We start from the raw sequence: 15,544 nt of genomic DNA on the forward strand, positions 1-15,544 counted from the left end.
ATGTATAAGGTGACTAATTGGTTTCTATTAGAACATAAAGCAAAAGATTCTGAGGATCTAACTTTGGGTTTAAGCGTAACATATCATAATACCCATTTAGTTATAAAAACTCTATTATCTTGCTCTTTAAAGAGTTTTTTTTTAGGATCCAAATATTCAGGTGTTGGAATTTATGCTTTATTGACGGATTTGAACATCTCTGATACCTAAATTTGACCTACCAATCTACTGAAGTCATTAATACAGAGTAACTATGGGCTGAGCTATGCATCCTTGGAGGTAGAGCACATTGAGTTGAGGACTTTCCCTGGGTGACCATCTGTCAGGAGAAAATGTTTGACAGTTTTTCTACTCAAAGGCTCTTAATATTCCATTCCAACCTGTATGGGGAGTGTGTATTCCACATAAAATCAACCAATCCATAAATCTTCCACAATCAATACCAAATTTATATCCTGTTATCTTTATACACACACGCCCACACGCGCGCACGCGCACACACACACACACACACACACACACACACACACACACACACACACACACACACACACACACACACACACACCCTTCAAGAACACCCTTCAAGTTCCTTCTAGACTGACTTTTTTAGAGTCTTTCAGTGACATCCTTGATCCTTTTGGCCCAATTCACATGTGTACGTGGAGAGAGAAAACCATACATTGAGATATCCTTCTGTGATATGCCCAACCTTTCATGCCACACCCCCAGTCTGCTAGATACTGATGGATTCTTGAGACATGTGTGAGCACCTGCTATTTGCCACGTACTATGTTAGGTTCTTGAGACACCAGAATGATTCTTGTCTTCAGAGAGCTTCCCATCTGGTGAACAGATATGTGAGCATGATTTCAGCTTAACGAGATAAGCACTCTAATTGAGGAATGTGTGAGATATAGTGACCTCATTCATTAAATATTTCTGAGCATCTTAGCCTCAAGCAGTTTTCTAGGTACTCAGGCTATTTCAAGTAAATTAGAGTCAAAGGTACTCTGTCTTATCTGAAACATTTGTAGAACACATAGGAAAGCTTATACCCGGTTTTAAGGATTGACCTCTGTTTTCATGGTTAATAATTTTACTGAACAAAACTGAATGGCTTCTGCACACTAGAAATAAACAATCCAAAAAAGAAATCCCAAAAACAATTCCACTTACAATAGAATCAAAAAGAATAAAATACTTCAGAATAAAGTGAACAAAAATTAAATGACTTGTCCAAATATGCTGCCAGGATGAAAAGCCCCCGTACTGGGAGACCAGCAAGAGTGGAACTCAAACATCCTCATATTCTGCTCCCAAGTTTCCATTTTATGGTATCAATGGGGAAGTCCAAGCTGCAACTTTGGGTTTTTGTTCTTTTTCAAAGAACAGTTCTTCGATTAGCAGTGAAAAGCTTCACTGTGCATCACAATCTGCCTGCCAGAAGGGGAAGTGGAGGGTGGCACTGCCGTGGCACACACACTGCTGGCACTGGGGCTTCCCAGGTGCCTCTACAGTAAATGATTTGTTACTTATGGATACTGGGAAGAGCACTGTGGGCAAAAGCATCTTCAAAACAGGAATGTGGGCACCAGAGGTCCCAAGTTTCTTTGTTGCGGGAAGTGGCAATATCCTTTATCTGTAACCGCATAGCCCAGAGCTGGGGGCTGACAGCTGACAGCCAGCTGTGAGGGGCGGTGCTCTCAGCACAGAGAGGAGCCTGAAAGGTGGGCGCAGCAGCAGAGAGAGCACCCTGGCCCACGGACCCTGCCCGTTGCGCACCCACATTTACAGTGACAGCTTCTTAAGACAGGGGCAGGGCAGGGGCTGTGGTCTGTGATCTGCATAGTGAGATGAACAGTTGACCATCTTTATACATTTGTGACCCTCGTGTGAGAGATGCTCTGTTCTCCAATGTCCCGGCTCCCTTTTGGATCTCTCCCTGCCTAAACCCACTCAAGGTCTGTAGAGGTGCCCTAGAGGTGGGAACGCTGCATGTGAAGGACTGAAAGCTGATTGGTCAGAGTCAGCAGGCAACACAGTTCCTTCTGGGGCCCACGCTCCTCCTGCCCGCACCCCTACTCTCCTGGTTCCTGTTTTTGTGACTTCAGTCATTTGTGGTTTTAGCCTGGCTCTGTTTCCTGCCCCCATTTTGTTCTGGCCCTCATGTAAATGCCCCTCAGGACTCTGGCCCCTTAGTTTCTGTACTCTTACCTATCAGCTCACCCTTTGAAGTTCAGAAAGAGGCCTCTGGGTTTTAATATGGCTCGTCTCCCGCCTCCTGGGCTCACAGCCACTCCAACCTGCCATCATCTTTTCCCAGATCTTTGGAAGTAGGGGGAAATCATTTAAACAAAGGATAAATGAGGGTTAAAATTCCAAGCAATCTTCGTTTCACTGGGACAAATGTGAGTGTTTTAAAGGAATGCCACTCATTAGCATGTATGTGCTCAGGCATGCTTTTTATTTATTTGGCTGTACGTGTTATCTTAAAATTATTGTCACTTAATTTTGAAGTCCTACATAGAGTTAAGCCACCTGCATTACTCACCCACCATGTCCACTGCATTTGCGACCTTAACTCTGGGAGGTCCTGTTTGCCACTTGTAGCCTCCCCCTCGCATTCCTGTGGTTGGCCACCAAAGGAGGAACAAGACAGCTGTGGGAAACCGTCCCAGATCGCCCTGCTCATCCTGTGAGCCTTGCCAGCCACACAGAAGAGAGAAGGGGAGCTGTGGGGTGAGGCAGTCAGTTTTGTCTGGTACATTCTCTGCTCTTTCAAGTCTTGTGTTCAGGCCAGGTTACCTTGCTCTTTTCCTCCTTTTACACCTGCCTTCTCTGATGGGTCAGTTGGAATGGAGGTGAGTGAAAGAACAAGAGTTCTTCCAGCTACATTACTGGTTTTAAGATAAGCTTAAGTCAACACAGTTTAAGGAACATTGCCGAGTACTTATAAGATACCAAGCTATGGGCTGGGACTCAGAGATGAATACAGTAGGATTCCTATCACCAAGGACTACACAGCCCAATGGAGGAGACATATTAGTGTAATATGATAATAGAGATAATAGTGTACAATGTGTACAGTAACAGGTGCATCTAAAAATACAGAAGCAATAGAGAGAAAGAATTAATTCTGCCTGGAGATGTCAGGCAGCCACAGATGCTGACCACTGAGATGTTTTAAGGAAGAATAAGAATTCTCCAAGTGAACAGGAGAGAGAAATTGAAGCTAGGGCAATATAACGTGCAAAGACATGGTATGGAACTGTGTTAGTTTTCTATTGCTCTCATAGCAAATTACCGCAAACTTGGTGGCTTAAACACAAATTTATTATATTATAATTCTGTAGGTGAGACGTCCAATATGAGTCTCAGTGGGCTAAAATCAAGGTGTTGACAGGACTGCATTCTTTTCTGGGGGCTTTAGAGGAGCATCTGGTTCTTTTCCTGTCCCAGCTTCTAGAGGCTGCCCTTATTTCTTGTCTTGAGATCCCCTTCCTCTGGCAGGTCAAGTCCTTCTCACACTGCCAATCTTCCTTCTTCCATTTTATACCTCTGACTCAGCTAAGAAAGATTCTCTGCTTTAAAGGACTCACGTGATTAGACTGCACTCAGCCAGATAATCCACAATAATCTCATCTTAAAGTCCATATCTGCAGAGTCCCTTTTGCCATACAAAGTAACAAATCTACACACGATAGGGATTAGAATGTGGACATCTAGGGATGGGGGAGTCATTCTGCCTACCACAGCATGTGGCCTAGAACTGAAATGGTCACAATAGGTTTAGAAAGAGATGAGACAGGTTTGGAGAGGGTGGCAACTGCCAGATAATGAAGGCCCTTGTAAACCATGTAAAGGGACCAAGACTCAATCCGGAAAGTGATAGGATCCTCTGAAGGGTTTTAAGCAAGGCGAAAATTATGTTTTAGATAAAGCACTCTGCTGGCAGCGTGAAGGACAGATTCAAGGGGACACAACTTGAAGCAAGGAAAATGCTTAGTTATCTACTGCCACGTTCTCAATAAGAAGTGATGAAGACTTGTGTATAGCACTATATAGATTCTGTTTATTCTAAGAAACTCTCTGATAATATCTAGTTCAACAGAATCTATGGATGAAATGCCCCATAACATCAAATTTCTCTCCAAAAAAAATGGTCACAATACACGAACATTGATATTGTATCATTTATGTAAAGCATTTCATGTATTCCAGGTGTTAGATGAAGATGTTTATTGTTCTCTAACCCTAATTCCCATAGTCTTGAATGGCCCTTGCCCAAATAAAGTCCTGGCTTGTCCAATAACAGTAGCCTACAGGCCCCTCTGTTCAGGAGTCATCAGCATGTAGGTAGGTTCAGACTGTGAGTAGGAGGTAGTTCAGACGGGGGACAGTGAATAATTTTAAAAAAGAAAAAAGGTAATGACAAAATCATGGGCAACACCAACTTTTAAAGGAGAACCAGAGAAGAAAACAGAAGAGTAAGGAGAGAACCCTGAGACCCTATGTCACAGACACCAGAGGAGGAGAGAGTTCAAGGAACAGTGAACTGTAATAAGTCAATAGTAATAAATGTCATAAAATTATCAAGTATGATAAGGACAGAGAAATGTTTGAATTTAATAATTAAGAGGTCACTGGGGCTCCACTTCTAATCAAGATGGAATAACATAAACTAGATTTACTCTCCTACCTGAAACAACTAAAACATGGACCAAATCAGTTGAAACAATGGTTTTCAGACTTTGGACAACAGCACAGGACAGTGATCCCTAGGAACAGGCAAATAAAAGAGTTGAGAACTACAATTGCCCCACTTTACTACTTAGGGAGTGTTTCCAAATGATAGCATAGGGAGGGGATTCCAAACAGAGCCAGGTGGTCTTGCTGATTTGAGGAGACAGAGTTGGGGTTCAGGGAGGCCAAGTTGACGAAAATATACAGGTGAGGCAACGGAAGGGTTTCAAAGAGAGAGAGAGAGAGAGCTCCAGAAATCTGCTGAGGGAAACTGATCAGTGCATGCGTGTGAGGACACGACTGAGGCTGGGAAAGAACCCCCAGAGAGGAGGGAATGGAACAATACTTGGAGTTCATGCAGAGCCAAGAAGAGCTCATGTTAGGAGGTTAAAAAGACCTGTTGACACAGTAGAAGGGTACTGACTCAGTAGTGGGACCAAATTAGCCCAGAAAAAGGATTATTCTGGACTTCCTTAACAAAGTTTAAAAGCAAGTCTTGAAAGGATCAAACTGTTTCCAAGAAACTTAACTGTGACTCATAAAGCCCCCAAGCATTTAAAGGAATACTCCTCCCCAAAAATGAAAGAAAAATCCATTTCACAATAGTGTAAAACTCACAGTGTCTGGCATCCAATCAAAAATTAGTAGGCGGGCTTCCCTGGTGCAGTGGTTGAGAGTCTGCCTGCCGATGCAGGGGACACGGGTTCATGCCCTGGTCCGGGAAGATCCCACATGCTGCGGAGCAGCTGGGCCCGTGAGCCATGGCCACTGAGCCTGCGCGTCCAGAGCCTGTGCTCTGCAACGGGAGAGGCCACAACAGTGAGAGGCCCATGTACTGCAAAAAAATACACGCCAAAGAACAAAAAAAAAAAAAAAAAAAAAAAAAAAAAAAAAAAAAATTAGTAGGCATGCAAAGAAGCAGGAAAATATGACCTATAATGAGAAGAATCAATCAATGGAGTAGACACAAAAGTAGAACTAGTAGACAAGGACATTAAAACAGCTATTATATATATTTTGAATGTAGGGGGAAAGGTAGAGGAAAACATGTGCATAATGAGAGAAGTGGAAGTTATAAAAAGACCCAAATCAAACTTCTAAAGATGAATAATACAACATTTGAGATGAAAAGTTCACCACATGAGGTTAAGAGCAGATTAGACACTAAAGATAAAGAGATTAGTGAGCTTTAAGATATAGCAAGAGAAACTATCCAAAATGAAACAAAGAAAAAAGACTGGAAGATAAAAATGAACAGAACATCAGTAATCTGTGGACATCAAATGGCCAAACAAATGATTAATTAGAGTCACAGAAGAAGTAGAGAAGGGGACGGAAAAAAATATTTGAAGAAATAACACTTGAAATTTTCCCAAATTTGAGGAAAACTATAAACCCACAGATTGAAAACTTTGAACAAATCTCAAGCCAAAGAAAACTACACCAGGACATATCCTAAACAAATTATTGAAAAACGGTGAATCATGAGAAAAATATCAAAATCAGCCAGAGAAATGAGGAAGCCATTTGTCAGTTTACCAGTCTGGTGATGGAGCCAGAGCCTGGTCACTATGGATTGGTGAGTGACTGGAAGGTAAGGGAGTGGAGATAAAGGGCAGAGACAACTCTTTTGAGAAAAACTGAAACGAAAGAGAAGGAGAGAAAGAAAGGGGTAATTACGTGGGAGCGTAGCGTCCAAGGGGTGTTTTGTTTTGTTTGTTTGTTTTTAATGAGATAGACTTGAGCAAATTTACAGGTTGAGGATAATGCTAATGATAATAATAACTAACATTGATTAAGCCCTTATTTGTGTACTAGATACTATACTCAATACCTTACATATATGGATTCATTTGGTCTTCACTAGAGTCTTATGTAATGGGGGCTATTTTTGTCTCTCTTTTATAACTGAAGAAACCTGAGGTACAGATTGATTAAATATTACTCCTAATTACAGAGTTAAAAAGTAGCAGAGCTGGAATTCAAAGTCCACTTGTAACGTACTTGACTTCTATGTGTTGAGCCAGCAAAGTAGGACACGTAGAGGTTATAAAGGAGAGAAGGTATAACTGATGCCTGGGAAGAAGTAGGAGAGTATATGTTTGAGAGCACAGGTGGATGGGTTGGACTTGACAGGAGGAAAGGAAGATTTCATTTTTGAGATTTGGGGAAAGAAGTTAAGAGTGGGTGTAGGTGTAAGATAAATGGATTTGTTGATGAGTTTAGGTGGCCTAATTTTGTTTGGTAAATGAGTTAGGTGTACAGAGAAGCTAAAACTTGATATAACAACTAAGGGGAAAAGTCAAACAAAAAGAGTGATGAATCACTGTTGAGAGTTCAATTGCATTTGAGTGAGGTCAAATGGCTATGCTGTTTATTTCTAGCAGTGAAAGGGAGAGGGTGAGAGGGAGATAAGGATGATAAGGATATGTCTACCTCCCACAGCATGGCAGCTATTTCTCAGGATGAGACCACCAGTAGGTAATGTCAAAGAGGCAACAGGAATAGAGTAGGTTAATAACGATGGTCACCTTGCTTGCCCTGCAAACACCCACACAAACACTTAATTGTTTCCTCATGCTGACCCCCGTCCAGATAAGTTCACTTGGTAAAAGCTCTTACTGAGCTATTACTTTCCTTGGAATGTCCTAAAATTTCAATTTTCAAAATTTTTTCCATATTATTACATGTCATCTATGAATCATGAACTCTTGTTAAACTTTGAGCTCTAGAGTAAATGTTTCCTTCCATTCTCAATTACGAACAAGTCAATTCAGTAATACAAGTACCTATTGTGAAATCATATTTACGAACTTATGACATTATATCTAACCTTTTGTTGTGTATACTCTTTGACAATTTAAGCTCGGGCTTTATTCTCTATTTCTTAGATTCTGCATTTTTAATACGTGACAAACTTGGTTTCTGTACCCGGTTGTATCATGCAGTGTGAAAATGCAACTATCTTTTCCACGTTTATGTTTATGAGCAAAGCATTTCATCTACTAGAATTGAATCTTTTTCTTTTTAAGAGATTTGTTTTTAGTAGAGTAGACCAAATAAAGATAGCTTATCAGTCCTCTTTCCAAACATCTATGACTTCACCTTTTCCAAGTTATGTAAAAACTACAAAGGCATATCAGATGTTTTGCCCTGTCAGCTTTCTTCCAGATTCTGGGGTACCAAAGGCAATCTGGCTGGTGGAGTGATGGAAATAGCAAATAGGAAAGGAAATCTCTCCACCTTCCTGCTTTTTCTGTGGTCATAAAACCTGCCAACAGGCATCCCTGGCCCACGTGCCATCAAGCTTGGAACTACTGCTGTTTCAGATGAGACTCAAGTTAGGGAAAATACAGCTGAGTTTTCAACAAGTCTGAGCTAGAATTTGGCTGTATCTGCCACTAGGATCTGATCACAGTATTCTGCAGTTTGAAATGCTGCTCTGAATTCCTATTGCTTACAGCAATAGTTTTCAAGCATATTTTAACAGACTTGTATTATTAAAAGTACTATGTATACATTGGAGAAAATTAGGAAATACAGATAAGCAAAAATAAAAATATAAAAACCATACATTCTTACTACCCAAAGGACATCATTTAAAAAATCTTAGTTCTTATCCGAGATCAGTACTTTATTGATAGTCTCTATTTGGAGTCTTTGTTAAGTCCAACGTCTACACACCCAAAGCAGTTACCAACCTTTTTTCCTTGCACGTCTCATGATTTTTTGTTGAAAATTGGACATTTTGGATAACGCTAGAGCAACTTCGGATTCTGATCCTCTCCAGCCTTCTTCCTGTTGCTGTTTTGCCTTTGTTATTGTTGTTCAAACGTTTATTTGTTTAGTGACTTGGCTGAACTAATTCTGAAGTGTATCCTCCGTAGTGTGCAGCCTCTGTTGTCTCTGTGTAATCTTTCCTTGTTTTTATTAAGTTTGGCTTCTTGGGTGCCGTGCTCCATAGCTTGGTCAGTCATTGATTAGTCAGAGATTGTATTTAAGCCTCCCGAGCCAGTAAAGGTTTCATCCTTTTCCACTGAGTCTGTATGTGGCTTGGGGACCACTTTCAAGGTTCAGGGCGTTTACATATCTGCCCCACCTTCAGCTCAGCGACTGATAGCTTGGAAGTACCCTCTCTGGTCACGCCTGAGAGGTCACAGCCTTGAGCTTTTCCACAGCTTTCTGGACCACCAGTACTGATTGTGATATTAGCAGGGTCCTCTTTGACTGTCTCTGGCCACGATTTCTCTGTTAAACTTCTGCTGATCTGCCTCCACCGGTATCACCAAGCTATGAGCCTCCTCTTACTGTTCATTCCTGTGATAGCTATCGTTTTTGACAATGCTCTTGGGCATGAATAGTCTACACTGTTCCAAATAAAGTGAGCATTCTCAGGCAGCACTTGATCAGCAGAAGCTGGGGTGCTAGGGGACTCTGATCTTCCTAGGTTGCCACGCCTGCCCAGAGACTCCTTGGAAAGCAGGAGCTTGGGGAGTGGGGAGTGGGCACTACTGAACGGCTGCAGCCGCCCCCTGGTGAAGCTCTTTCACAAATGGAGCTGGGCAGGAGGGGAGGTGGAGTGCAGCAGTTTTCTGGGGCTGCCCCACCCGCCTGAATGCATCTTCAGGAATAGGAAGTTGGGGGCAGTGGGCTCTTCATTGGCCGCCAACCCTGCCCGGAATAGTTCTTACACAACTGGGAGCTAAGGGTGATGGATGCAGCTCATGGTGCAAATACCACAGTCTCCCACTCCTCTTACTGAGTTTCAGTAGATTTTGTTAAATAAATGCCTCTCAATTTCTTGCACACCCTTAGTTCAATTTCCAGACACCGTAAATGGTTGTCTTAGATAATTTTGACCAGTTTAATCAATGTTTCTTTGAGAGAGAGGATTCATCGAGCTCTTCACACTACCGTTCTGGAAGTTCCACCCCCTGGAGAGGGTCTATAATTTATAATTTTACTTATTTGCTTTAACTTACAATATAAAGAAAATAATTGCAATATACCAAATATACTTTTTTATGAATAATAAAACTACTGAGTGTAGTTTTAAGCATTCCGTAATTTCTTTTGTGTCTCTCTCCTTGAACTGTGGGCTACTGTAGGGAGGCCCTATGTCAATTCACTTGTTTCCATTGTGCAGGGCAGTTGGTGGAAGGTAAGGGTCTCTTCAGCCTTAAAACAAAATACTATATGTGTTTCTAAACATGTGATTCCATAATTACCTTACCCAATGGCTTACCTCCAGTGGCTATCTTACTAGGCTAGTTTGTTGGCTAGTTACAAGGCTGGCTCCCATGTGGCCTTCGTTGTACACACCTACTCATATAAGCCCACACTCACACACATAACCTTTTCCCAGTTACTTTTCTCCTTTAAGAGTGCCCATATGCAAAGCTTTTTAAATTTTTTTAACCAGTTAGACTTTAAAGGTACAGTGCCTATGTCCTACACCCTTTTTAGGAGCCATTGACAATGTCTGTGATACAAAATAAATTATGTATTGGCTCAAAAATCCAGAAAGAAAACTGCAGGACCAAAATAAATGTGTTTAATTAAATGTCTATAAAATCTAACATTAGGTCAACCCACCAACAGCAACTCAACACTTAAGAAGTTACACATGGGGGGTTCCCTGGTGGCGCAGTGGTTAAGAATCCGCCTGCCAATGCAGGGGACACGGGTTTGAGCCCTGGTCTGGGAAGATCCCACATGCCGCGGAGCAACTAAGCACGTGCGCCACAACTACTGAGCCTGCGCTCTAGAGCCCACGAGCCACAACTACTGAAGCCCACGCACCTAGAGCCCGTGCTCCGCAACAAGAGAAGCCACCTCAATGAGAAGCCCATGCACCACAACAAAGAGTAGCCCCCGCTCACCACAACTAGAGAAAGCCCACACGCAGCAACGAAGAGACCCAACACAGCCAAAAAAAAATAACAAATTAAATTAAATTAAATTAAAAACAAGAAGTTACACATAAATTATATAGTGAGAAGTGGAACCTCCTCAAAGGTTTTAAAAATCCTGTTCCCCATATTTCACTCATACATAAAAACGAGGGTTGTGGGGACTGGAACCCAGGCCTGGCACCAGCTTGTAGGGCCCTCGTGAAAGATCCCAGATACTTTCACAAAGAGATGGTTGCATAGTGCATTTAACAATGTTTTCCTACCCTGATTCTGGTAGAGAAACCATGAAACCCCACTATGTAGACTCAGGCACTTGCATGTTCTCGGTTCCATTCATTCATTTGCTCACTCAGCACGTATATGCCAAACACCTACACTGCGCCTGGGGTTCTATTGGCTGAGGATACAGTGAAGAACAGGGTAACCCAGGCCCTTTCCTCATGGGGCTTTATACCAGCTGAGGAATAACATTCTTCTGATCATAATAAATAAATGTACTATTACAGCTGGTAGTATGTTATGTTATGAAGTACAGAGTTGTCTGGGGGGTGCGGTGTATGTGGGTATCCATCTTAGATATAGACTTCAGAGAAGGCCTTTTTATGAACTTTTAAGCTTTTCAAGGCCTTTTTATGGATACTGAAGCTGAGGTACGAAGAAAGAGTTGGAGTGAAGGAGGGTGGGAATGAGGAATGGCCAATGCAGAGGCCTAAGGAAGGAAAGGGTTTCATGCGTTTATGGAAACAGAAGGCAGCCGGTGTGGCTGCAGCAGTAGGAGCTGGAAGACGGTGCTGTGAAAAGGGGCTGATGGCAGGGAAGCAGCGTCAGACAGGACCTCAGGGGTTGTACCAAGGGTCTTGAATTCTATTCCACTTGAAAAGTTTTGAGCACCAAGCATAACAAGAGAATGTTTGATTTTTAAAAATGATCTCCATGGAAAGTAGATGGATAGGGGCCCTGAGTGGAAACACAGATGGGGAGGGGGCGGTTGGAGTTTCGCTGTAGTCCGGCTGAGAGACGGTGTGACCGAGACTGGCGGGATAGGGAAGGGAGAGGAAAGTGGATGGACTCAAGAAATATTTTGAGCTAAGAACAACAGGGCATTGAGAAACCCAAATCTTATCTTTAGTTCTATTTTTTGATGCCATGTCACCAGCAGTTAAGTCCAACCTAATGCAAATGCTCATTGCATTATGGTAACACTTTAGTGTTTGATGTTGTGTTATGATGTCTGTTAGCTACTTATCACCTAACTCAGAGAGTAAATCAAAAGTTCTTTTGCCAGAAATGAAAAAGGAATAAATACAATCACTTTGTGTACCAGATAAATTTTCATGTTTCTTTGACAGCAGAGGCAGAGGCATCGTGGTACAGAGGAATGATCATGGATTTTTGGAGCTGGACCACTTGGGTTTAAATCCTGACTCTGCCTTTAACTAGCTCTATAGCTTTAAACAAATTACTTAACCTTTCTAAACTTTAGTTTGAAATGGAGATAATTCCTGTTCACAAAACATTTTCAGGAATAAAATAACTGATGTACAACAGTTGCTCATAAAAGATGCTCAATAATTATTAGTTCTCTCAACTTACAAATAGCCATCCTAGTAATCTGTACTCTGTAGGTTGTTTGCTAAACCTAGAAATATGGTTGTTTTAGAATTGAAAGAATTTAACTCAATTCCTTCCCTTGATTTACAGATGAAGAAATCACAGCCTTCATCTAGAGAGGTAAAAGAACTCAGAGGTAAAAGAACTTGCCCAAGAACTCAGAGCAGAATCGAACTAAAACCATTTTCTCTGAACACCTACCATCTTTCTAATATGCCTTATTGCCTCATATGTTTCCTAATGTTTACCTGAAAGATTTTATGGTACATCCATATATCCATTTTATCTCTGCTTAAAGCATAAAGGGGGTGACGGCTAATAGTGGTCTTGTGTTCCTGTGTTCTCTTTGCTAGTTACATGCTATGGGGAAACTTCCTGGAAGCAGGATGGCAGAGTTAAAAGCCAAGTACACCTTGCTGCATGATACCGTGATAAGGTATGCTATTTACCGGCGTGAAGACACATCTACTCACATCTCTGCTTCTTACTTGTAGTGGGACCTGTCTTATTTCTCATTTTCCCAAAAGCAGACTCTGAGACGAAGATGTGAGTTCAAGCGTTTTAAGAAGTGATACCAGAAATTATCGTGAGACAGTGGGGAAGCGAGATGGGGGAAGGGTGTTATCCAGCTGGGGGGGTGTTAACCTTCAGGCTAACATTGCAGGCAACTGGGGCTCAGTCTCACTGAGGACTCTCTGAGTGACTGCAGAACACGCCTCAGAGCTCTCCCACGGAAGGGTGAGGACGCTGGCATATTTGTTCACTAATTTCCATCCTTCGTTGATCAAAGATTGCTTCTAGGTAGGTGAGCTCCTGGCACTTCTAGCTTACCCTGTGAGAAGTCAAGCAAGTTCCACTGGCCAGAGAAAGCTCTCAGGCAGAGGCATACAGATGCTGTTGCTATATGTGATAACTGCCCATCGAAGCTACAGGCGACCCCTAGAGTGTGCCAAGGGGACTTTGGTGAGGCGCTGGCATTCTCTGCTACGGGACACTCCTGTAAGATTCTCTCCTCCCCACCTTTCTTCATCACTCAGAGGTGTAGGTTCTGTGACAAGCCCAGCCTACATCTGCTGAGATTCCTGTCTTTACTTCTCACCTGTTCCTCCTATCCCTGGCTACTCGCCTTAGCCCAGTCCTAATTAGCAGAGGTCAGAAGACAAGGCTCCAACAGAATAATTCAACAAGGCTCCCTAAGCATCTGCCATCAGCCACTGGGAATCAAGGAGAAGGAGAGCGAGAAAGAAGGGCAAGTCCTGTTCCGCTGCTACTCCCAAGCCTCTTTCTTCCTTTTCCCCGTCTTCTGCCTCGCAGCTTTGCATGACATCTTCATTAAACTCCAAGGAGACACACCGTGAATGGAAACTCCATCCTGTGATTCCCCAGCCATCCTCTCCCCCGACCTCCAACCATTACTCCTACTTCTTTTCTAGCCCATGCATTTGGCTACTCTGAGGATGGGAGCCTGAGGGAGCAGTGAAGGAGAAGAGCAGAACTGCATCCCTATGTTCCCCTCACTCTGCCTCCACCCCACATGCACTCAGCTCCATCTCCGCTCCTAACCGACCTCCAGGGTCAGAGAGCCATGCGGGACCAAGGCTATGGCGTTATTTCTTTCTCCTTCCAGATTGTGTTGCAAAACCATTACTTCCCTTCTGCTACCACATTTTACCCCCTCCTGACCCCTGAATTCCCTCTTTTGTGATTACAACCAACACCCACCACTCTCTCCCACCCCACTGTCTGGTGGGTGGGAGAGGCATGAAGATACAGACTCTTTACTCTTGCTGCTGGGGCCGTAGCAGGACAGATATAGGCTGGAAATGCTGGGCTGAAATTGAAGGAGTCTTCCATAGAAACCACATTTTAAGAGTTGTTAAATTCTCTTCTGCTGACGCTATATTTCAAGTCCGTGTGTGTAAGTTACCACTTGTCTTCTGGCTGGAACCCTAACCACCTTGTTCACCCACTTTCTGAGGGAAAACAGGCACTATGGCCCAAGCCAATACCTTACAATTCCATAGTTGAAGATTCATGTTAAGGACATCAGGTAACTTCAGATTTACAAAGTATATACAAGGAAATTGAACTGTAAGAAATAACTCCAGCTTTCATTAACGGAAATCGCATCTATTATCTTTATAACTGTTGTTGCTATTTGGTACCTAACGTAGCGCCTGGAACATAGGATGTCCCAATAACTGTTCTGCTATTGAGCAAATGACATATTGAAGACTGAGAAAATGGGTGGGGCTGGTAACTTCAGTTGAGACAGGCTTGATTAAGTTATTGGGAATCTCTGCAAATGAGCAGAAACCTGAAGATATCTCCCGGTGAGGAAAGTTGCTGGGGACGGACGGACGGACGGACGGACGGACACACACACACACACACACACACACACACACACATACACACACCTGCCTTTAAAACAGGAACTGGCAGGGTCTTGCTTCCGAACAGGAGACATGGCAAATGTGAGGAAGTTGGGTTTCTGAGAAAGATAAATCAAGTCTGCCGGTAAGGCTGGAGCTGATGTTAGCGTATGATGCAGCATAGGTGAATGATTTCTAGAAGGTTACTGGAGATTCCATTAAGTCCAGTTTCTATGTTCGTTCAGTTCTGCCTCTAGCCAGATGCCTAAGCCTTTTCCCAAGATAAAGCCAAAGCCATAGAATATAACTGGAGTTGTAGGAATCACCCTCTGCTGTGACATTCACGTCCAGCTGTAGCCAGGCACTGATGTTATGATCAGAAATCTGTAAATTAATTTAAGTCCATAATTTTACAGGAGGATTTTTCTTCCTAGTTTCCTAGCAAAGTGTCATTAGAAAACTTACTGCCTTTTCTTATCACTAAGGAAGAAAAGGTTTTCCTTCAATCAGGTCATGAGAGTCCAAGAATTCGAGAAAGCCAGGGTTGCTGGGGAAGCTGGAGGGAGAACCCACTCTTTTCATTATTATTCTTCCCACCCTTGGAAGGTCATGTTCATTCTTTAATGTCAAGTGCAAACATCACATTCCCATCCAACTAAGCCTTTCTCTGTCATCTCCCACCATCTTGATCAAGACACTAGTGGTAGCACTTGTCAGCTGGTATTCCCTCTGCCTATTCACATCTGCTCCCCTCTGCTAGATTGTGAGCTCCATTTGCCTCTAGTACCTAGTACAAGACTTGGCACAAAAATGCCACTGAACTGAACTGGACCCAGGAATGGAAGGAAAAGGGGCAGCAGTGTGGACATACTCCCTCCACTCCTCACTAGAACCCTC

The 15,544-nt window shown here is 42.7% G+C and overlaps 1 protein-coding gene across 1 annotated transcript in view; it reads left to right on the top strand.

Annotated features, from left to right (window-relative positions):
* The window catches only part of CCDC146 (coiled-coil domain containing 146), a 140,591-nt gene that overhangs the window by 78,144 nt on the left and 46,903 nt on the right, over positions 1–15,544 (top strand). The window contains exon 3 of the mRNA XM_007450083.1: positions 12,626–12,708. Coding sequence (XP_007450145.1) covers positions 12,626–12,708 — 83 coding nt within the window. The remainder of the gene's footprint in view (positions 1–12,625; positions 12,709–15,544) is intronic.

This window comes from Lipotes vexillifer, unplaced genomic scaffold (assembly GCF_000442215.2).
Source record: "Lipotes vexillifer unplaced genomic scaffold, Lipotes_vexillifer_v1.1 scaffold712, whole genome shotgun sequence".
In the NCBI taxonomy this organism is placed as follows: domain Eukaryota; kingdom Metazoa; phylum Chordata; class Mammalia; order Artiodactyla; family Lipotidae; genus Lipotes; species Lipotes vexillifer.